The sequence below is a fragment of the Ursus arctos genome, unplaced genomic scaffold (genome assembly GCF_023065955.2).
Source record: "Ursus arctos isolate Adak ecotype North America unplaced genomic scaffold, UrsArc2.0 scaffold_21, whole genome shotgun sequence".
Classification (NCBI taxonomy): Eukaryota; Metazoa; Chordata; class Mammalia; order Carnivora; family Ursidae; genus Ursus; species Ursus arctos.
Genome location: NW_026622886.1, coordinates 4,263,204 through 4,284,858, shown reverse-complemented (window position 1 = coordinate 4,284,858; position 21,655 = coordinate 4,263,204). Strand labels below are relative to the sequence as shown.

The following is a 21,655-nucleotide window of genomic DNA, read 5'->3' as shown; positions in this document are numbered from 1 at the left end:
ATCTCAGCCCCACCCCAAACAATTAGAATCTCTGGGGTGCAGCCACACTTCGGTATTTTTAAACAGCATTTGTCAAAGTCATCGAGCGGTACATGTAAGATCTGCGCATCTTGTATGTAAATTAAATCTCAAAATATAAGTTCCCCAGGGGCCTCTACCAGCCAGCGTGGAGAACGACGGGTCCAGGCCAGGGGCCCCAGCGCTCGAGAAGACACTAGGTGCCTCTCTCCTATCCTACCGACGCGCTTCTTCGGACTTCGCTCAGAACTGGAGCGTCCATGGTTCAGAGGGCAATGAGATTTGACCCAAAGGCAACCTCTCCCTTAGCATCTGTTTTCCTCCTAGCAACCAGCTCTCCTAAGCTTCTGATTGGCTGGGGAACGCAAGGGCGGCTAATCGCTCCACATTTTCTATTCGTAACTCCTTATTGGCCAAGAAGAACGTCAGTCCATCCTTTAATTGGCTAGTCGGGGTTGAAACTCGGCGGCGACTGGCCTAGCAGAGCTAAGGGACGGGGCGAAGGCTAGGTCTTCATTGGTCCCCTCCCCTCGGCTTCAGCCGCGATTTACCTTTTTCTCCAGGCTCGGTTAGGTCGAGGCCTCACGCCTCTCCGAGGTTCTTGCCCCCATTGGCCCGGGGGCCAGGCCGTGACCCCGCCCCCTGGCCCTTCCGGCGCGCCGATTGGCCGCTGCGGGGAACGGGGCGGGCTGCGGGCAAGCTCGCCGTGCCCGCAGAGGTAGAGCGGCGCGGCGCGGGCGTGCAGGCGGCCAGCCGGCTGCATGGCGCGCTGCGAGCGGCTGCGCGGCGCGGCCCTGCGCGACGTGCTGGGCCGGACGCAGGGGGTCCTGTTCGACTGCGACGGGGTGCTGTGGAACGGCGAGCGCGCCGTGCCGGGCGCCCCGGAGCTGCTGGAGCGGCTGGCGCGGGCCGGCAAGGCGGCGCTGTTCGTGAGCAACAACAGCCGGCGCGCGCGGCCCGAGCTGGCTCTCCGCTTCGCGCGCCTCGGCTTCCGGGGGCTGCGCGCCGAGCAGGTCTTCAGCTCCGCGCTGTGCGCCGCGCGCTTGCTGCGCCAGCGCCTGCTCGGGCCGCGGGCCGCGCCGGGCACTGTGTTCGTGCTGGGCGGCGAGGGGCTCCGCGCCGAGCTGCGGGCCGCGGGGCTGCGCGTGGCGGGGGACCCCGGCGAGGACCCGGGCGCGGCCCCGCGCGTGCGCGCCGTGCTCGTGGGCTACGACGAGCACTTCTCCTTCGCCAAGCTGAGCGAGGCGTGCGCGCACCTGCGCGACCCCGACTGCCTGCTCGTGGCCACCGACCGCGACCCGTGGCACCCGCTCAGCGATGGCAGCCGGACCCCCGGTGAGCGCGCGGCTGGCGGGGAAACTGAGGTGGGGCGGCGACCTGCGCTGTCCCCTCCACGCCAGGGGCGAGGAAGGGGTGTCTCCAGGTGACAGGTGGGGACCCGGAGGGATGCGAGGGCGGTTCCCACCCAGCAGGAGCCCAGGCGAGCTTTGTCACGGCCACGTCTGGTAATTCTTGAAACTGCCACCACTTGAGGGGTGCAGTTTCAAGTAGGGCCCCCGTTTGACAGATGAGGAAACTGAGGCCAGTTGTGGTTCAGGGGGTTGCTGGCGGACTCCCAGCCCTGGCCTTCCTGCACCCGCCTCAGGGACCCCTGTCATTTTGTCCCCCCTGTGGAGCTGTTGGAACAGCATTGGCAGCCACCGATTGTTGGCGGGTGTGCGAGGAGCATAGGAGGTGAATGGAGTTTGACCTCGGTTCCAGCTCCAGGGCTCAGTAATTTTAAGTTACATAACCTCGGAGCATCGCTCTCCTGGGTGTAAAGTAGGAAGGCTCACCATGCCGGTTTCCTCCCCAGCGAGAGTGATCAGAGTGACTGCCGGGCACATAGTAGGTGTGGGTTGTATCCGGAGCCCTCTCGTGTTATTACGGAGCTTTTTGAAGTACCTTGCTGTTTGTTCTTAACTTAGTTTCTGAATTACTCTGGAGATGTCCCATTTCTCAGTTAAAGAAACTGAGGCTGAGAGAGGGGAATTGAGCTGCCCAAGAGCAGGAGGACCTGAACTTGGCTCTTGTGGCCACACCCCCCCACACCCCCACCCCAATCCAAGGCACCGTTTACTGCTGTCATCTAGGTATTCAGGCCTTCAGAGGAGGCAGGAACAGGCGGAGGCTCCTGCATCTCGGAGGGTTTGAGTTAGTCGAGAGCAGATGGTAGCGGGAGCGAACCGCTGGTGGTGGTGAGTGTGTGTGGACAAGTCAGTACCCCAGTCATTAGGCTGAGGGTGGGGCCAGATCTCCATCACTCCCTTCTTGCTGGCCACTGATTTAGACTGTCATTGGTACCAAATCCTGGGGGAGTGAGGGTGATCTTGATTGAGGAATAGACGCAGTATTGTGATGGGGTGGCAGGGAGGGCCTAGAGCTGAGGGAATCTGGGAAGGCTTCCTGGAGGAGGCATCCTGCAGGACAGCGCAGTAGGGGATGAAACATGGAGCAGGGCTTAGGCCATGGCAGAACCGATTCCAGGCTGGGAATCTATAATTTTAGGCTAGTTCTGTCCTCGCTTTGTTGCAGACCAATTTGCTATGTGTTCAGTTTCCCCATAAATCCAAGCTGAGGGCTCTGGTCTGGGCTTTGGGCTGTATCAGCTCCTGCCTGTCCTGGGCCGTGCTATGAAAAGTGAGTTTCTCCCTGGGGGCTTCAAAGTTCAGGTTAAGGCTGTGGGTTAAGAGGCCCCCTAGGACTCAGGAAGGGTGGGGTGGAGGAGCTGGGGACAGGCCAGGCCCTGCCCGTTGTGCCTGTGCCCCTGTCATCTTGGTCCCCACCTGCCTGTGTCGCAGGCCCTGTTGATCTTTCTCACGACCTGGAGGGGGAGGCAGAGGCTGAGCTACAGCGCGGCCGTCGTGTTCGTACACAGCTGAATGATGTGGTTTTGAAACAGTGGTATAAAATATTAATAAGGGCCCCGATATGCATAAAATCTGAAAGAATGCAAGTCTCTCACCCCAATTCCTCCTTCCCCTTACCCGATGGGTCTCCTAAATTGTGTGTTTACCTTCTTGGCACATGGCAGCCACTCGAACTGGCAAATAGAAATGCCTGCTGTCTTAGGAATATGTCACCACCAAAACATGTGTCAGCCTTGGATTACAGGATTTTTTGGGGTTTTTTAAGATTTTATTTAAGACAGAGAGCGTGTAAAAGCAGGGAATGGGGCAGAGGGGGAGGAGCAGAAGGAGAGGGAAAGGAAGAGAATCCCCAGCAGACGGAGCTGGACGTGGGGCTCGATCTCACAACCCTGAGACCATGACCTGAGCTGAAACCAAGAGTCAGACACTTTACTGAGCCATGCAGGCGGCCCAGATTATAGGATGTTAAATGAAGTGGCATAAGGGTGGTCTGAGGACAGAGCTAAGTTCCTAGACACCCCTGCCAGTGTGCTCACTCCCTTCGGTTAGGGATCCCTGCTGCCCAGTGCCTAGCAGAGTGCCTGGCGTATGGTTGGGCCTCAGTAAGTCATAGCTGAGTGGATAAAGTGGGACATGGGGGGCCAAGGGTGATCAGCTCTGTCCTGGTGGGAGAGGAAATTGCTGATGCGGCTGAGACCGTTCTGGAGGTGAGAAAAACACTTTGGGGTGACTCAGTTGAGCCCTTCCCATCCTGGAAGGAATTTCTAACCAACGGGGCAAATGGCTTTTCTTCCCTACCCAGTTCATCGAGAAAACAAGCAAGCAAGTTCTAGGTCAGATGTCAGAGAGAACCTCCCACTGGTGTTGCTCCGGGTCAGCTCTGCCCTTATCCTGTGACCCTAGGGAAATTGCTTCTCCTCGCCCGGGGGCTGGCCAGGCTGAGGCTTCTTGCCGTTTGTACCTGCCCTTCCGTTCTGTAACTTCGACTTAACTCGGAATGTCCTCCACTGTGAAGGGAGACGAGGCCCAGAGTGTTTGGGGTCTGCCCAGTGGTGTACTGACGAACGTTTAATAACGGGGAGGGGAGGAGGGGGCTTGATTTATACCATTTCCTAATCTCTGTGGTGTAAATACTCCCACCATAGCCCGTTTCAAGCTACCAACATTAGGTCACTGAATGTGGAGCTGGGAAGATCTGTACACACCATTGTACGGTATTTCCATCGTTGCAGATGTAAATAATCTCCAGAGCAAAGATAAAGGGCAAATAATTAGGAAGTAATGAGTTTTGAGAATTTATTACCTTTGTTTTAAATATCATTAGACCGTAAGCTTATATAAGTGGACTTTTCATAGTGGCTTTTAACAGCGAGCTCACAAAATTCCTGAAAAGGAAACATTCAGCAGTCCCAAGCCAGTACCAGCGGGCCGGGTACACGACCGGGTCGGACCCACGTGAACACGTAGCCTGTGTCTGCCATTGTTTGGCTGTGCGACCCTGGATAAATCACTTCATGGCGCTGAGCGTCAGCTTTCTCATCTGTAAAATGGGCTTCCGTGAGCAGCCCGCACAGCCCCTGGCACTTTAGAATGTGCTTAGTAAATCGTGATCATCGTCGTTTTTGTGGGGACACGAATGTGAAGGCCGAACCTTGTAGCACAAAGACGTGCCTGTGGGACGGACACAGTGGACTCCTTGTGTGGGGCAGGACGCTCCTTTTCTAAACAGTCTTCCTATTGTTAACTACTTGGGCGTGTCCACAATTTTGCTCCTTATAGTTCCTGCAGCCACAGACATCTTCAAGCGTGTAGCTTTTTTTGTCTCCAGCTTGAATTCTCTCCCTATGATCACTTTCCTGGCCGCCGAGGCTGACTGGGGCCAAGGCGAGAACATTTCTGTGCCCTGCCGCGTTCTAGAAGGGCCGTGCCCGTTTCTGCTGCCAGGAGCCCCCATTCCTGCAGCAGTAGCCACGGCTTTTATCTGTTAAGCGCTTTTCTGTTTCCCAGGCACTTGCCCCAGCAATGCCCACAGCACCTCTTTGAAGGTAGGCATAACTTGGATCCCCCCGTTCCAAGGACTGACTGAGCCAGGCCCGGTTACGCGCAGTGTGGCTCATTCGGCCACAGTGCCATATTAGAGAGGGGGAAACTGAGGCGCGGGGAGGCAAAATGGCCTGCCTGAGAAGGGTAGAGATGGTGGAGTCTGGAATGAGGCATCTGGTTGCAGAGTCTGTACCCGTAACCACGACACTAAGACTTGGAAGACTTTTGACTCCTTTCCGTGCCTAATCCAACCCCCATGCCAGGCGGCCTCCCTGGAAGCGCAGTGTCCGAGCTGGATGCCCTCCCTGCTGCCGCTCGGCACTGACCGCGTCTCCATCTCCCTGCAGGCACCGGGAGCCTGGCTGCGGCAGTGGAGACGGCGTCGGGCCGCCAGGCCCTGGTGGTGGGCAAGCCCAGCCCTTACATGTTCGAGTGCATCACCGAGCACTTCAGCGTGGACCCCGCCCGCACGCTCATGGTGGGCGACCGCCTGGAGACCGACATCCTCTTCGGCCACCGCTGTGGCATGACCACCCTGCTCACGCTCACAGGCGTCTCCCGCCTGGAGGAGGCCCAGGCCTACCTGGCGTCTGGCCAGCACGACCTTGTGCCCCATTACTATGTGGAGAGCGTCGCAGACTTGATGGAGGGGTTGGAGGACTGAGCCCACGGGACCGGCACTGCAGCCCCATCCCTCCTCCACTCTGATCCCGTGGATGGAGGCAATGGGCCAAGAGCTGCCGGCTCCCAGGCCCCAGTTTCTGCAGCCTGGTGGGGTTGGGACCCAGGGAAGGTTTTAGGGCCCTCACATCCCCTCCCAGTGGTGGCTGGTCACTCTGCTGTTCCAGAAGCTGTCCCCCTTCCCCCACCAGTTCGCTTGGGCCTGACCCAGCCAGGTGGCCTTATTTCCTCCCCCGTGGCCTCCCCTCTTTGAAATCTGGGCCTTGATGCCCACTTAAGATTCCCCCCAACCCTGAACACTTAATCCCCTACCCCCTTCTGGGGGTGGGGGAGCGGAGGGCCTCTAGAGCTCGACCTGCCCCTCCAGCCCTGGCCTTGGGTTCCTGTTGACCAGTCAGAGGCCTAGGTAACCACCAACCCTCCTGAGCCCTGAATGGACCAATCAGAAGGCTAAGTGAGAATGACTCATTGATGGGTCTGTCCTGAGGGGTTTCATTGGGAACCTAAAGTGACCATGGCCCTTTGATGTTCTGGACCCACAGTGGACCAATCAGAAGGCTAAGTGGCAATGACCTGTTCATGTCCTCGATCCTGAGTTAGACTAATCAGAGCACCGGGTAATAATGACCCATTTGGTCTCTTAGATCCTGAAGAGAACAATCCAGAAGTCTGAGAGACAGTGGCCCCTTGACAATCTGGATCTGGCTGGACGGGCTAGGGGTCCAGATGTCTGTCAATAAGTAAGGGTCCAAGTGCTGAAGACATCCCTCCTCCCCGAAGATTGTGATCCAGGGGCCACACGCAGTGGCTCTGGGGGCTTCTGTAGTGGAGCTCCCAACCCTTCCCTGATGACGGTACCAGGGCAGCGTTGATGGTGGCCACAGCTCCGGAGGGCGGGCTGTCGTGTCCCTCCCTGTGCTGTCCGTGTTTGCTGTGCCACCTCCCCCGCCATGCCCACCCCGAGCTGTTTATTTATTTATTTATTTGTTTATTATTGTGTGCCAGTGTTGGCGGGGGTGGGGGCTGGGCCTTCCCACCACCTCCACGGCATTTGTAACCAGTCCTCCCGTACTTAATAAAGTGCGAGTGGAGTGTCTGTGTGGGCTCAAGTCTGTGCGGGCCTCGGGGCGGGAGGAGGACCTACGCCAGGTGTCCACCGAACTGGCCCAGGACAACCTTCCCCTGCGTGAAATGACCCACTGTGGGTCCAGAGCATTTTCTGCGTGTACAGCCTACTACCTGCTACCCTAACCTGACAGCTCTCTGTGCCTCGAGGGGGCTCTGGAGTCCAGTCTGTTTCAGGCCTTTGGAAGGCTCAGCAGGCTTGGATCACTCAGCCGGGTTTACCACTTGGGGAACGAGGATCAGAAATGCGGCGTTAGGGGGCACCTGGGTGGCTCAGTCAGTTAAGCCGTTGCCACTTGATCTCGGCTCCGGTCTCGATCTCAGGGTGGTGAGTTCAAGACCCGCTACTTCACACACACAAAAAAAACTCCAGCAATGTGGGGTTAACTTACACAGTGGCACACATCTAGAAAGCGCGATCTTCTGAGGCAGGATTTGAACTGGAGTCCCTCTCTGTGTCGCTTCAGGCACCCCTCCCACTGGGGATGCCCTGCTGTGAGCAGGCTGAGGGCAGCCTCGGGAGAGGCCCCTGCTGTTCCAGGCCTGACCAAGCCTCGACTGGACGGGAGTTTGCACAAGGCCTTCCTGCTCAGCGTGTTTCCCAGCCGCACCGCGAGGGATGGAGAGGGATGGACTGCGAGGTCTGGGAGATGCGCTGCGGTGTGCCTAGTCCTGCGAGGAGGGAGGGAGTGCGTGATGGAGCCTGGCTGCATCACGAAGCCCTCTTTTCACTCTTGGAGACTTCTGGCTGTGACAGGAAGTCCGCTCAGCCCAGCCCCTGGAGGTGGTCCAGCCCCTCCAAGTGTATCCGTCTTAGCCGTCTTAGCCGTGCTCCCTCACCCGACCTACCTCCCAGGGCTGACTCTCTCGTGGCCTGGCTTAGGTCACACACCCGTCTTAGAACCTGTGCCCAAAGGGATGGAGTAGAGAGCTCTTGGCCAGCCTGGGTCATGTGCCCCCCCGCCGGAAAGTGAGTGCCCGCCTCCCTGGCCCCACCCTGGTCCTAGCATCCACTCCCCACCTTCCTTGTGGACAGAAACCTCATTTCCTTGAGGGAAGCCCATGGTGCTCTGTGAAGCAGAAGCGGGAGGCATCTCAATCCCAGGGAGGGACTTTTTTTTTTTTTTTTAAGATTTTATTTGTCAGAGAGAGAGCACAAGCAGGGGGAGCTGTAGGTAGAGGGAGAAGCAGGCTCCCTGCTGAGCAAGGAGCCTGATGAGGAACTCGATTCCAGGACTCTGGAATCATGACCCAAGCCAAAGGTCGATGCTTAATCAACTGAGCTACCAAAGTGTCCCAAGGGAGGCACTCTTGATTGGTTTAAAGCTTGAGTCTTAACCAAATCATGGTTATTTGATCCCTCCCCCATCCCGTGATTGGTTTAACCATGGGCTTATGATACACTTCTGACCAATAAGACATGAGGGGAGGTCTGTGGGGAGATTCTGGAAATGTTTGCCTCACTTTTAAAGGCCTTGGAGGGAGGAGGGAAGCACTCTTTTGGGCTCTGGGTGTGGAAGCTGTTGCAGCCTTTCTGTGGTCATGAGGCCAACCCAACATACTTCTCCCCTCATGACTCTGCTTCAAGTGGCAGAGCAGGAAGATGGGCAGAACTCGTTGGAGCCGTTTCCCCAAACTTTTTAATTTTTTAAAAAGATTTTTTTTAATTTTTATGGAATCTCTATGCTCAATGTGGGGCTCGAACTCACAACCCCAAGGTCAAGAGTCGCATGCTCTACCAACTGAGCCAGTTAGCGCCCCTTCCCCAACTTTTGATTCAGAAAAGTTTAAAAGGGATAGAAAAAGTGCAAGAACAGCACAATCAACACCCACGTGCCCTTCCCCTGGATTCCCAGTTAATATTTTGGGAAGCTGACGACACCAGTCCACAAAATGAAACAATGCCTTCCCACTACACTCCCTGGTTTCAGTAGTTTCCTGGTTTTGCCTTCCCCTATTGACTCCTCTCTTGGTGACCAGAAGTCTTAGAGGGAATTTCTATTGACTGCAAAATTTTTTTCCTATGGAGGTGGCTTTGAGGCGAGGGGCTGAAGCTCAGACTCATTGAAATCTGAGCTTGGTCTAGCATCGACATCCCATACCCAGTACTCTCTTGATTTCATTTTAGCTATTACAGACAACCATAACCAGGGGATGGTATATGTGGTTTTGTTTTTTTTTTTCTTCCACATTTCCTTATGTGTCCAGTAAACCAAGTCCCCAGGAGTTGGAGCCGTCTCTAAATTCCATCGGTAACTTTCACCATTAGTAACTGAATACAGCACAGCTGCCACGTGGCTACGTGGCCATCGGGGAATCAAAGGTTCCTCTTCCTTGCCCTTCCTTTCTCTTCCCAAACCACATGTTTCCATGAGCCTGGGCGGTTCTAGCAAATCCCGCTTCCCTGACACCAACTAAAAGGGAAAACTGTTTCCTCTACCCACAGAACACTCCTGACACCAAACGTGTGGGTTTTCTGCACCGAGCAAGTCTGTAGTTTCAGGCAGACACCAAGTGAGTGTCCTAGAATTCCATTCGTTTCTGTGGTACCACCTAGAGTCCGTGCAGGCCCCCCAGGTTTAGGGTTCAGCCCCAGAAGACTCCCTGCCCACCCTGCTTCAGATGCCACTCCCAAGTCCCAAGGTGTCACCTGTGCTTCTGACCAACTGGCTATAAATTGGAGGCTCCCAAAGCTCCCTTCTCAGATTCACTAATTTGCTGTCACGGCTCACGAAACTCAGGGAAACATTTATGTTTACTGGTTTATTATATAACAAACGGTGTGCAAGGCTATAGATGAACAGCTGAATGAAGAGACACATAGGGCAAGGTCCAGAAGGGTCCCGAGTGCAGAAGCTTCTGTCCCCATGGAGTTAGGCAGTGTCGCCTGCCCTCCCGGCATGTAGATGTGTTCACCAACCCAGAAGCTCCAAACCCTATAGTTTAGGGATTTTTTTTATGGAGACTTCATCACATAGACATGATCGATCATAACTCAATTTTCAGCCCCTGTTCCTTCATCGGAGCCACTGAATTAACGGCCACGGAAAGCTCCTCGTCCCAGACTTGTTATATGAAAGTTTCCCTTAATTTTAAAGTGATTTCCTTTGAGTTTTCTGTTACTCGCTGCCAAAAACTCTCCTGATAGACAAGCCCCGGGCACCTTATAGAAAACATTAAAATGCTCCCACTTCCTGGAAGTCCCACATTAAATATATGGGCTTTTTTGCTATACATTTTCAAAGTATTTTTATACATTTGTTTTATTTATTTATTTTTAAGTAGGAGGGGGGCCATGCCCAGCAAGGAGCCCAACACGGGGCTTGAACTCATGACCCTGAGATCAAGACCTGAGCTGAGATCAAGAGTCACACGCTTAACTGACTGAGCCACCCAGGAGCCCCTATATGTTCATTTTAGACATTATGTGACTATGGGGATCTCAGGTAGGATTGGCCAACCTCTAGGAAGACTGGACACACTTTGGAAGAAGATTCAACTCTCGAAAATTGTTCTCAAATGTTTCCACTTTTATGACTACCAGGTTTTAAGTGTGAGCTCCGTCAATGCTGATTGACTTCAGCTTGGCAGTTTTAGTATTTTGGGGCCCATACAGTTTTTTCTCCAGGTCTCAAATATTTTATAAGCTCTTAAAAAGGTTTCAGCTTCCTGGGTGTCTATAATTATGCCAAAAGAAAAACATGAAAAAAAATTAAAAGACTCGTGCCCCAGCCCTAGTGAGCTCATGAATGGCAGGGTCTGGACCCCACCCAGACATCCTATGAGAGAAGGGGTAGCTTCCCAAAGACGAGTGAGGGCCTGTAATCAGAAGGGGGACAGACACCAGGTGAGAAGGCAAAAGTGACAGAAGGCCACCGTGTTTGGGCAGGCGACTGTCTGGGCAGGTGGAAGAGCACAGCCAAGGCAGGGAGGTAAAAACAGATGCTCTAAGGTAAGTGGGGGTTGGAAGAGTGCCTGAGGTTGGGGGAGCATCTCCCCCTCCCCCGTTCTTTCTATGCTTCATGGAGCAACAGGAAAAGATCTTTTTTTTTTTTTTTTTTTTTTTTTTTTTTTTGAGGTCCAGGTATCCCAGGACCACGGTGTTCTTCTTTGCTCGGCTCAGCAGAGGGAAGGCAGGTCAGCCCTAGCTCCCTGGGTGACCTTGGCCAAGTGGCCAGCCTCTTTGGGTGGTTTCTGCATCATTAACTGAGGGAGCAGGTCAGGTGCAGAACTCTGGGGTCCCTTCCCACTCTGACCTGTAGGACTCTGGAGCTGGCTCTGATCACCGCCACCATCCCCGGCTGGGCCAGCCAGGTTGGCTGAGGGGCGTGGATGGTGTTTCAATGGGCCCGGCAGCCCTCCCAGCCCCTGCCAGCTGTAGGAGGCACAGCCTGCCCGTGGGCAGGGCAGGAGCGGGCAGGGCAGGGCAGGAGTGGGCAGGCTGAGAAGGGCTGCACTGGCCTGGGTCCCCTGTCCAGGGGTGCTGAGCTCATTTCTCACCGCAGCGGCCAAGGTCCAGCCTGTAGGATGGAGGAATTCCAGAGCTCGCTGCCTCTGCTGTAGGGTGGTGAGGGAGGGAGTCCCAGGGTAAGGCGACTTGGCCTTGGGGGTGCATGAGAGAGAACGAATGTTGAGCCCCCCCCCCCCCCCATCACCTCTGTAATCCTCCAACCAACTGTCAGTGAATGGTAATGTTCCCAGTTTCCAGGCCTGGAAGCAGGTTCAAAGAGTTCAAGGACTCTGGCCGCAGTCCCAGCCAGGCAGCCCCCAAATTAGGACTTGCCTTCCCTTCTGGTTCTAACGTCAGGTTCATTTCAGGGCCCAGAGCAGCTTCTCTGTGCAGTGCATTCCAGCTGACAGGCATGAGGCCGGGGGCGGGGGGTGGGGAGACATAGATGGAACGAGATAATGTTTGAAAGCAAGGAGCTGGGCACAGGGCCTGGCAGATAAGTGGGCACCACCCTTACGAGGCCCTGAGGACTGGGTGGGGGTGGGGTGCACACAGGGCACCTTGTCACCCAGGAAAACCGTGGTCCCTGTTACAGGGGGACACGGGAAGCCAGAGAGACTCCCTGCCCCAGTGTAGGCAAGAGGGGACTGTCAGGGATGAGGTAGGGAGGGGTGAGAGGGAGACCTCCCAGCAGTGTGGACCCCAGGAAGGTCAGTTCAGCCTAGGAAAAGAGATAAGAGGGAAGCCAACCCCTTCCGAGACTGTGAGAAAAGTAATCATCTATTTAGTACATCAGGCACGAACTCCACCCTGGGCTAGCCTTGTGTAGGAGAGCGGGGTTTCACCTCCCCAGTTTCCAGACGGGGAGGCCAACTTTGGGGATGGCGTGGCAGGATAAGGACCAGAATCCAACTCTTGGGACTCCCGAAGGGGCCTTTCTGGAGGCCTATTCATGCCACGGCACCCCTCTCCCGGCCCTCGGTGGGCCAGACCCTGGGGAATAAAGCAGCCCCTTGTCCAACAGCACATACTTCGTGAGCTGGGCCTGAACTCCAGGTTGGGGGAAGTATGGGAGCAGCTCTCGAGGCGCTGAGCTCAATGACCGGGAACAGGCAGCCAGCCCCATGTAACGGCAGCCAGGAAAGGACTGTGCCCACGTCACCTCTGCTCCTTGGTCGGGACTCCTCAAATACCCCCATTCCTTGATTCAGGCAGAGGGTGTCTATGGCGCTTGCAGGGGAAGCACGAAGGAAAGTCAGCAGAGCAGCTCCACCCCCCCCCCCCATGCTGAGGTTTAGGGAGGCCCTGGAGGAAAAAATGAAAGAGCTGTGCTTGGTTTCTGAGGCTTGGTCTTGGAGGAGGGATGAGGGGCTCAGAGAGGGGGCAGCCCAGCCTCCTTGCTGGGCCTGCCTCCAGGCCCAATGTGCTCCCACGCCACTCCTCCTGTGCCAGGGTGGGCTTCAGTCATCTGCGGGGCTGGGGGGAGTGGAGGACCTGGCTTCCAGATGTGAGTCACTCCTGGTCCACATCTTCCTCCCTCTTCAGTGCTGGCAATTTCAGAAGGGAGGCAGCAATGTGGAGAAGGAGGTCCCAGTGACGATTCTCCTAGTAAGCACCCCACCTTGCCCAGTGCTCCCCACACCCTTCTCTCCTCCTAGGTCCTGGGCATGAAGTGAGCACCCCTCCAACCCACCCACCCTCAACTTTGTTATGGTGATCTTCCCTATAGCCCATGTCTGCCCTCAATACTCACCTTCCCTATAACCTTCTATGGCTCCCCAGCACCCTCAGTTAAAACAATGGCCAAGCCCCTTTAATGAGGCCCTTCCTGATCCAGAGACTGTTGGCCTCCCAGTCTCATGCCCCATCTTTCCCCAGCATACCCGAAACTCCAGCCGTGCCCAGATGCTCACCATTCCCCAGACCTGTGCTTTCTCACATCGGAGTCTTTGCTCGTGCTGGAATGCCAGGCCCTCCTTCTTCACCCATCCTTCAAGACCCACCTTCCGGGGCATCTACATGGCTCAGTTGGTTGAGTTTCTGACTTCAGCTCTGGTCATGATCCCAGGGTCCTGGGTCCAAGCCCCATGTCCATGTCAGGCTCCCTGCTTCTCCCTCTCCCTCTGCCCCTCCCTCCACTCATCCCCACCCCCAAATAAATAAATTTTAAAAATCGTAAAAAACAAAAACAAAGGCCCACGGTCTGGACAGTCTCCATTTCACCACAGTGCTCGTTCACGACTTCCCTTGGGACCAGCGTCATGCTATTTAATCAGCTGGATCTCACCCCACCAGGGGCTCGATGGGGTTCTGCTCTGAATCCTTACAGGCTAGCTCTGGGCAGGCACATAATAGATGCTCAGGAAAATGCCTGTGAAATGAACAGGGGAAGGAAAGGCCGTGCCTCGCCTTGGAGAGAGTGGAGGGGAGGGGCACCGAGCAGGAACCCCAACCTCTCCGGGCCTGGCCCACCCTGGGCCCCTCTCAGGCCTGACTCAGGCCAGAGGCTGTCAGGCAGGAGCTCTTGGAGGACCCCCAGCAGGCCGCTCAGGAGGGCTGAGGCCTGAAGCCTGAGGCCTGAGCCCCAGTGGCAGCCTGAGGCCTGGCACCAGGCCCAGCCTTTCTTTAGCGCTAGTGAGGAGCGAGCTGCAGCCACAATCCCTGCTTCCGGGGAGGCCCGGGTGGGGCCAGGGCCTTGTGGTTAATGGTCCTGGGCCCTCTGCAGAGGCCTGCAGCGCAGGCCACGCCCTAGTCCCTGCAGGGAGCGGCAAGATGAATCCCAGCTCTGATCCCCTGAAGGACCCTGTATCACCTCAGCCGTCTTCTCTGGATACCCCCTGAGCTCGGCCCGCTGGCCCCAGGCCCCCTTCCCGCCAACTCTGGTGCCTAACTCATCCTCAAACTATTTTCCACTGCCTCCCCCCAGTCCCTGCCACCGCACAATTTTTTTGGTGGGGGTGGGGAAGGATGAAGGGGAATGGGAGGTGGAGTCTGGACCCTGGGGGTGTGGTTAAAGAAGAGGGGGGTTTGTCACTCTGATTGGTCACCTCTGCTCCAGAACGGCTTCAAAATTCCATTGACTCCGCCTCCAGCGGGGCCCCCATTCCTGTCCTGGCTTACAATTGGCTGGGCTTCCAGGGGGCGGGACTCACCGGAGCCTGGTCCCGTTAAAAGGGTGGGAGCGGCCCGGGGGGCCCATCGCTCCCGTAGGGTCTTGAGGCAGCTGGTGTGGCAGTCTGCGGGAACATCGTCCGGTACTCAGTCATGGCTTGTGTGAGTGTGGGGACCCCGCCCCAAGGCCCAGGGATGGTGTGGAGGCGGACAGCAGGGGGGAGAGTGGGGGGATGTGAGGATCTGGGTTCTAGTCCCTGGGGTGTGGCTTCGAACAAGTGCCTTCTCTTTCCTGTGCCTCAGTGGCCGCGTCTGTAAAATGGGGTGGGCGCCATGATCCGCAGAGGCCCTCTCTGGCTTACGAATTATCTGAGTTCCTCCAGGGTCTGACAGCACAGTTATTTCCGCCAAGGTTTGACATTTTGCAGCTCTCCGATAACCGGGAGAGAGAAGGGTGTGGCATACTGGTGGGGTGGGGAAGCACTTTGATGACACCCAGGCCGTTGTCCCTTCCCCCCTCCTTCACCCCAGAGAGCCTCCTGTCCCTTCCCCCCCCGCAGCTGTCCCCAGTCACTGGGCCAGGGCAGAGTCATCCTCTGCTCTAGAGAGCTCTGAAAAGTCGCCAGGATTTGAGACGGGCTGCCCGGGAGGGCGCATGCCTGTGTTAGTGGGTGGAGGGTGGTTCTGTCCAGGCTAGTCAGGTGGGGGCTGAGTAATTCACCCCCCCTCCGTCCACAGATTCCTCCATTGGGAGATGGGGGTGCTAAGGGGGAGAGAAGAAGGCAAGAATCTTCTGCAGGCCCCGAGGGAAGGGGTTCAAGTTTCTGGCAGAAGGAACCACTCACACCAGTTACGCTATGCGCTCAATCTTGCTATTGCTGAGCCAGCCAGGCTGCTGACTCTAGCCCTTGGCCGCTCACTTCTTCCTTCTGCACAGGGGCCTGGCGGCGCCCCTTAAGGGTCTCCTCTCCAGCCCCTGCGCGTCTCCGTATGGAGGGATTTGAAGGGGGGTGGTGCGGAATCTCCCAGCCCCGGGGTCAAGGCAGACCCTTCCATGCACCCTTCTTTGCCACCAAGTCGCAGTGTCACTCAATCCGAGTCGTTTTCTGTCTATTAAATGTAGGGACGGAGCATAGCACCCCACCTCCCAAGCCGCTCTGAATCCCAAATCCCCAAGCTGGATCGCAAAAAGTGCTAGATCTTGCCTAGTACAACCTCGGTAGTGATGATAGACAGGAAACGGATCCGTTTGGGAGCAGGAACTTGGCCTGGGAGCACACGGAGAAAGAGAGTCTAGACCTTGGCACCGGATTCCTCAGGCGTGCCGCGGGCAGGGGCAGAGGATCCGGGTGGGGACGACCCCACCCCCTCACCCCGGGCGCTGCGTCCTCTAACCCCGCTGGCTGTGGTCTCTCTCTGCAGAGTCTGGTCGCCAGCAACCTGAATCTCAAACCTGGGAAGTGCCTCAGAGTGCAGGGCGAGGTGGCCCCCGAAGCCAAGAGGTGAGGGGTGAAGGTGGGGGTGGCGGACGGGCGGCAGGGGCCGGGGTTTCGAGCCCCGGGGGGCCCCGCCCGGCTCTGGCAGGGGCGTGGCCGGCCAGGCCCCGCCCCTCCCTCCGGCGGCGAGGGGGTTAACGGCGGCGGCGTCTTCTGGGTGAGTCACTTCCTCCACGGGATCTGGACGCCCCCACTAGAGTCGCCCCCATCCCTCCCTGCTGGAGCCTCCGAAACTGGTCCAGCTGCGGCCTCGTCATCTGCCTTGCCTGGCCCCGCCCCCATTGTGCGCGAGAGCCCAGGCCGCCGGGGGGGGGGGGGGGGCCGGGAGAGGGAATGAGGGCGCCTCCCCTAGCTGAGGGCCCTCGGAGGTCCCTCGGCCTCGCGCTCTTCACTCACTCAAACCTTTCTTTCCTTCGGTCCTCCTTCCTTCACTCACACTCAGCAGGCTGCCTAGTCACTCAGCAGCCATGTGACCTTGGACCAGTCCACCAACCGCCCCGAGAGCTTCAGTCTGTTGTCAGTTCGTCGAGGGGGGAGGTGGTTGTGTGGAGGAAGTGAGATGCTGGATCTCTCAGTGACCATGATGATGACCAGCTGACATTAGAAAGAGCTGCACGCTCGCGTGCCCTACCCTTTCCATGCTTACCAAAGCCTCCGAGGTAGGTACTGCTCTGCTCTGCGCTCAGCAGATGCATTTCCCCTGGTGATGATGCGTTTATTAGCCCCGCCGCTCCTGAGCACCATCGGTCATGCTGGGCACCAGAAGTACAGAGAGATTCAAGGCAGGCAGGACGCTTGCCCTCCCGGAGGTCACCATGTGGAGGGAGTCTCTCCGTCCTTGACCAAAGGGACACAGACTAACGTCTGAGAGAGTCTTGGCTGTCAGCACAGCAAGACCGTGAGAGATCCCTCTTGCGCAGCCCCCCTGGTGCAGATGAGACGGAGGCTCAGAGAAGGGCAGGGACTTGCTCAAGGTCACACAGCAAGGAGGCGGCAGGGCGAGAGGTAGAGCCTCCCCGCTCAGTGAGTCCCCCAGCTGGTGCATTCACAGTGCACCGAGGGCCCCGACCGGGCAGCCTGAGGGGGCTGACGCTGGCTGAGAAGGCCTCAGTGCCCCCTGCTCCCCCCAGCTTCGTGCTGAATCTGGGCAAAGACAGCGACAACCTGTGCCTGCACTTCAACCCTCGCTTCGAAGCGCATGGGGACGTCAACACCATCGTGTGTAACAGCAAGGACGGCGGGGCCTGGGGCGAGGAGCATCGCGAGTCTACCTTCCCCTTCCTGCCCGGGAGTGTCATGGAGGTGGGCTGGGGCCTGGGGCCGGGCGGGCGGGGGGGGGGGGGGGGTGGAGCCGGCTTTAGCGGCTAGAGACCTAAGTCCCACCCTGCCTGCCTTGCCCTTCACCTGTGCCCTGCCTCCCCTCCCCTGCTGTGTCCAGGCCAGTGCGCACCAGCCCCCCTCCCAGCCTCAGCAGCCTGGGCCCTGAAGCAGGGCTGTTGTCAAGGGCTCTGGGAGGGCCGTGAGCTGCAGGCCAGCTCAGACTTAAGAACCCAGGCTCCTGTTTCAGGGTCCCTTCTCCACACCCCCCCTAGGTGTGCATCTCCTTCGACCAGGCCGACCTGACCATCAAGCTGCCAGATGGATACTCATTCAAGTTCCCCAACCGCCTTAACCTGGAGGCCATCAACTACCTGGCAGCCGATGGCGACATGACAATCAAGTGTCTGGCCTTTGACTGAAGGCAGCCGGCCCGTGGCCCCTAATAAAGGCAACTGCCTCTGCTCCCCCTGGCCCAGCGTCCTGTGTGTGTGTGTGTGTGTGTGTGTGTAAGAGGAGGCTGCCACCAACTTCCCCCAGGCCCCCCCCTTCCTTCACTTCCATTCACTTGCTCAGTGCACATCTCCTAAGTGCCCGGGCCAAACGGGGAGCTCAGTACACAGTAGGGGGCTGGTGACCGATGCAAAAAACCCAGTCACAGCCCTCCAGCAGCTCCCAACCCAGCTAGCCCCAGCACATAGTAGGTGCTCAAAAGATGATGAATCAGTGAAACTGGGGGGAAAGAGGCAAGGAGGGGACTGATCGATGCCCTGGTATCCGGTGGCACGGAAGACGGTGTAGGGAAGAATTCCTGGCTCCTCATTGGCTTTCCTGATCTAGAAAGAGATCTGGTTCAGAGCTGTGTGGCCTTGTGCGTGTTAACTGACCTCTCCGAGCTTTGGTTTATGTACCCATACGAGGAGGGGGATGAGAGCACGTAGCCTATCAGGAGGGTTGTCGTGAAGATCACCCGAGATGGGGGAAGCAGGACAAGTTAAATGCCTGGGATGTAGCAGCTGTGCGGTGGGGGTGGCTTGTTAATCCTTCTGCACTGCGGTGTGAGACGTTATCGATGTGGTTCTGGAATACAGGTGAGGGTTGGTGGGGTGGGGTCTAGAGCCTGCAGCCGAGAAAGAATTCCTGAGATGGCTTTGGTGCAGAAAGTTTTTTTGAAAGCACAGGGACGTTCCCCGGAGGCAGAAAGAGCTGCTGCCCCGGGGTCCTGAGTTGCAGGTCGAGAGTTGGGGGCAGTAAGGAAAAGGGAGGTTTCGAAAGAACTTTCATATGCTAAAGATAAGGTGGTTTTCCCCTGTGGCAAGGGATTATCAAGATGGGAGATTCCTTGAGGAACGTCATTGTGTCCCACCCAGTGGGGGTGGGGGGAAGCTGCGGGTTGTCAGTTTAGGCTTGTCTTAAGCCAGCCTTGAAGGGGAGGGGAACGGGCAGGATGACTTGACTCCCAGGTTTGCAGCGGGGCGCGCTGAGCCCAGCTTTGTGGGTCCTGCCCGCATACCACCGTGCTGGAGGGTAAGTGCAACCGGGAATCCAGTCTGGAAGCTGCTGGTTCTGTGACCCTCCTCCCAACACGGGGGAGAGGGGCTCAGGCAATGGTCTTGGCACAACTGCTGGCCTGTTTCTTCCCCCCCGCCCACACACACCAAGTTTGTTGGCTTATTTATAATCGCTACACCCAATTTGGGGCTTGAATTTAAGACCCCAAGATCAAGAGTCACGTGCTCTGTGCACTAAGCCTGCGGGTGCCCCTGCTGGCCCGCCTCTATACAGGAGGAACCGAGGTGTGGGGTGTGGGGGGGGACATGCCAGCCCCCCCTCAGGGAACTGAGTAGAGGCAGGCAGCCTCCTGGCTCCCAGAGGCCTCCTGCTGCACACTGCCTCTCTTCCTACAGAGCAGAGAAGTTCTGGAAACTCAGTTGGCCTGAGATGAGGTCTCCGTGAGCCCCTCCTCTCTTGGTTTCCAAAGAGGACGTGCCTTCCAAGACCCGCCAGGCTCTCAGAGGGCAGTGTTTAACCCAGCCCATCGTACTCGTCATAAGTGGTGGGACCTGAGCTGATGGCCGGGCATCCCCGCAGACGGACCATTCCCTGGCACCTTTTGCTTCCTGCTCCCGCTGCAGGGCCCCTACCTTCCTGGGAAGCAGCCCCTAGAACTGAGCCAATGTTCAGGATGACTTAGAACCTCAATGGGCTCCCCCCCCAAACCCTAGGGCACTGTCTCCTGAGTGTGGTGGGGGGTGGGAGTCCGGCCAATTTCACTCTCCAGGCGAAGCAGCACTAGTTGTGGGACCCAGGGTGACCCTCTTCCACCCCCCCCAGACTTAGTTTCCTCTTCCGTAAGATGGGGGTCATTATTTGCACCTGGACCCTTTGGGGTGGATGATTCCCATCTCAGGGGGTCCCCTGGGGGGCGCAGCTCTACAAGAGGGCCCAGGAGGATGCAGTGTGCATGCTGGGGGTTGCCAAGAGCCACACCCAATCTCCAGGCTCTCCTGGGGCACCCAAGTGGCCGCCCAGAGAGAAACAGCTTTGGAGGTCCGGCTGTGGCGGAGCGCCCTCTGCTGGACATCGGAGAAAATGTCTCTTGGACCGCCTTTCTCTGGTCCTCAGGGTTCAGAAGCCACACAGATTGTGGCTAGACCCGCTGAACACCCACAATATCCCAGGACTGGGAGGGACTACAACGGGGCAGAGGAAAGTCCTGGGGCAGATAGGGAATGAGACCACTGGGTCTGCGGGAAAGAAAATGGGCTCGGAATCAAATAGACTGTGTTCAAACCCTCATCCTACCACTGTGTGCCCCTGGACCAGTTACTAGATCTCTCTGAACCTCAGTTGCCTCCTCATCAAATTGTAGTAATACTCGTTATCTACCCCGTGCGGTTGTTGGCAAGATTAGCTGAGATAAAGTAGAGAAATGCCTGGTTCCTGGCACACAGTAGTGATGTATGAAAGACGTCAGGGTTTGAAACCAATGGCTGAGAAAGAATTTTTGAGACATCTTTGGTGCAAAAAGGTGGTTTTATTAAAGCACAGGGACAGGACAGGGGTGCGCAGAAAGAGCTGCACGGGGTCGTGAGGATTGGCCCATTATATACTTTCAAGGTGTGGGGGGGTTAGGGATAGCGTTAAGTCTCTAAGGAATTTTGGAAGCAAGGTTTCCAGGACCTTGAGGGGGCTAGCTATTGTTGGGAAAAGGTCATTCATTACCGTCTAATAAAACCTTAGTCATGAGACCCTTCAGATGTTTATTGGTGGGCCATATGCTTGGGGATGATTCCCAACATGTGTCTTGGGGATTTAGAGATAAAGGAAATTTCTAAAGGAAGTTTTGTATGTTAAAGTAGACTTACAGGATGGGGGGTGGGGTCGGGCTAGGATTGACTGCCTTTGGCCCTTAGCAAAGTATTAACATCGAGGCAGTTGAGTCCCTAGAGGGATGTCACTCTGCCTGTTTCAAGGACTTGTCAAGGCGCTGCAGGTAGTCAGGAAATTTAGTAGTTTTTTCTTCTCCCTTTGTTTTCCACATCAGGTAGGTGCTCAATAAACATAAAAGTGCTTTCAAGGTGAAACCAAGCCAAAGAATGGTGGGTGTGTTATTTATTTATTTTTAAGATTTTATTTATTTATTTGACAGAGATAGAGACAGCCAGAGAGAGAGGGAACACAAGCAGGGGGAGTGGGAGAGGAAGAAGCAGGCTCCCAGTGGAGAAGCCTGATGTGGGGCTCGATCCCAGGACCCCGGGATCATGCCCTGAGCTGAAGGCAGATGCTTAATGACTGAGCCACCCAGGCGCCCCCAAAGAGTGGTGGGTGTTTCAGACCATAAGCTGCAGTGAAGTGTTGGAGTCTGCCCACCCGCCATGGGCAGGCAGGCAGCGAGGGCTGCGTGGGCTGCAAGGGCCAGCTGCCCAGAGCTCCCTGCACAGGGTCCTACGGGCGCAGCTGTCCCCTTACTCGGTCCCTGTCTCTGCACCAGCCTGGACGCTCGGCGAGGGCAACAGTCAGGGAATGGCTCCATACACCAGTTACTGGCTGGGCGACTTCCTCTGTCTCAGCCTCGGTTTCCTTACCTGTATAATAGGGATGAAAGCAGCACCAACAGGGGCACCTGGCTGGCTCAGCGCAGCATTCGACTCTCGATCTTGGGGTTGTAAGTTTGAGCCCCATGCTGGGTGTAGAGATTACTTTAAAAAATTAAATCTTTAAAAAGAAAGAAAGCGGGGTGCCTGGGTGGCTCAGTGCCTGGGTGGCTCTGCCTTTGGCTCAGGTCATGCACGATCCCAGGGTCCTGGCAGGCTCCCTGCTCAGTGTGGAGCCTGCTTCTCCCTTCCCCCTCCCCAGGCTCATGCATGTGCTGGTGTGCTCTCTGGCTCTCTCACTCTCAAATAAATAAATAAATAAACAAATAACCTTTTAAAAAAATAAGGAGAGAGAGAGGAAGGGAGGTAGGGAAGGAAGGAGCGAGCACCAACCTCACAGGGCCATTG

General features: G+C 56.7%; 2 protein-coding genes across 2 annotated transcripts; both read left to right on the top strand.

Annotated features, from left to right (window-relative positions):
* The first annotated feature begins 761 nt into the window (after positions 1–761).
* On the top strand, positions 762–7,359 carry PDXP (pyridoxal phosphatase). The gene is made up of 2 exons (XM_026479677.4): positions 762–1,353; positions 5,318–7,359. The coding sequence occupies exons 1-2, from the start codon at positions 780–782 to the stop codon at positions 5,632–5,634; spliced, it is 891 nt and encodes a 296-aa protein (XP_026335462.2). The 5' UTR covers positions 762–779; the 3' UTR covers positions 5,635–7,359.
* Positions 7,360–14,372: 7,013 nt separating this feature from the next.
* LGALS1 (galectin 1) lies at positions 14,373–17,623 on the top strand. Its single transcript, XM_026479676.4, has 4 exons — positions 14,373–14,499; positions 15,760–15,839; positions 16,964–17,135; positions 17,426–17,623. Exons 1-4 carry the CDS (start codon positions 14,491–14,493, stop codon positions 17,570–17,572), a joined length of 408 nt encoding a protein of 135 aa, XP_026335461.1. The 5' UTR covers positions 14,373–14,490; the 3' UTR covers positions 17,573–17,623.
* Positions 17,624–21,655: the final 4,032 nt, after the last annotated feature.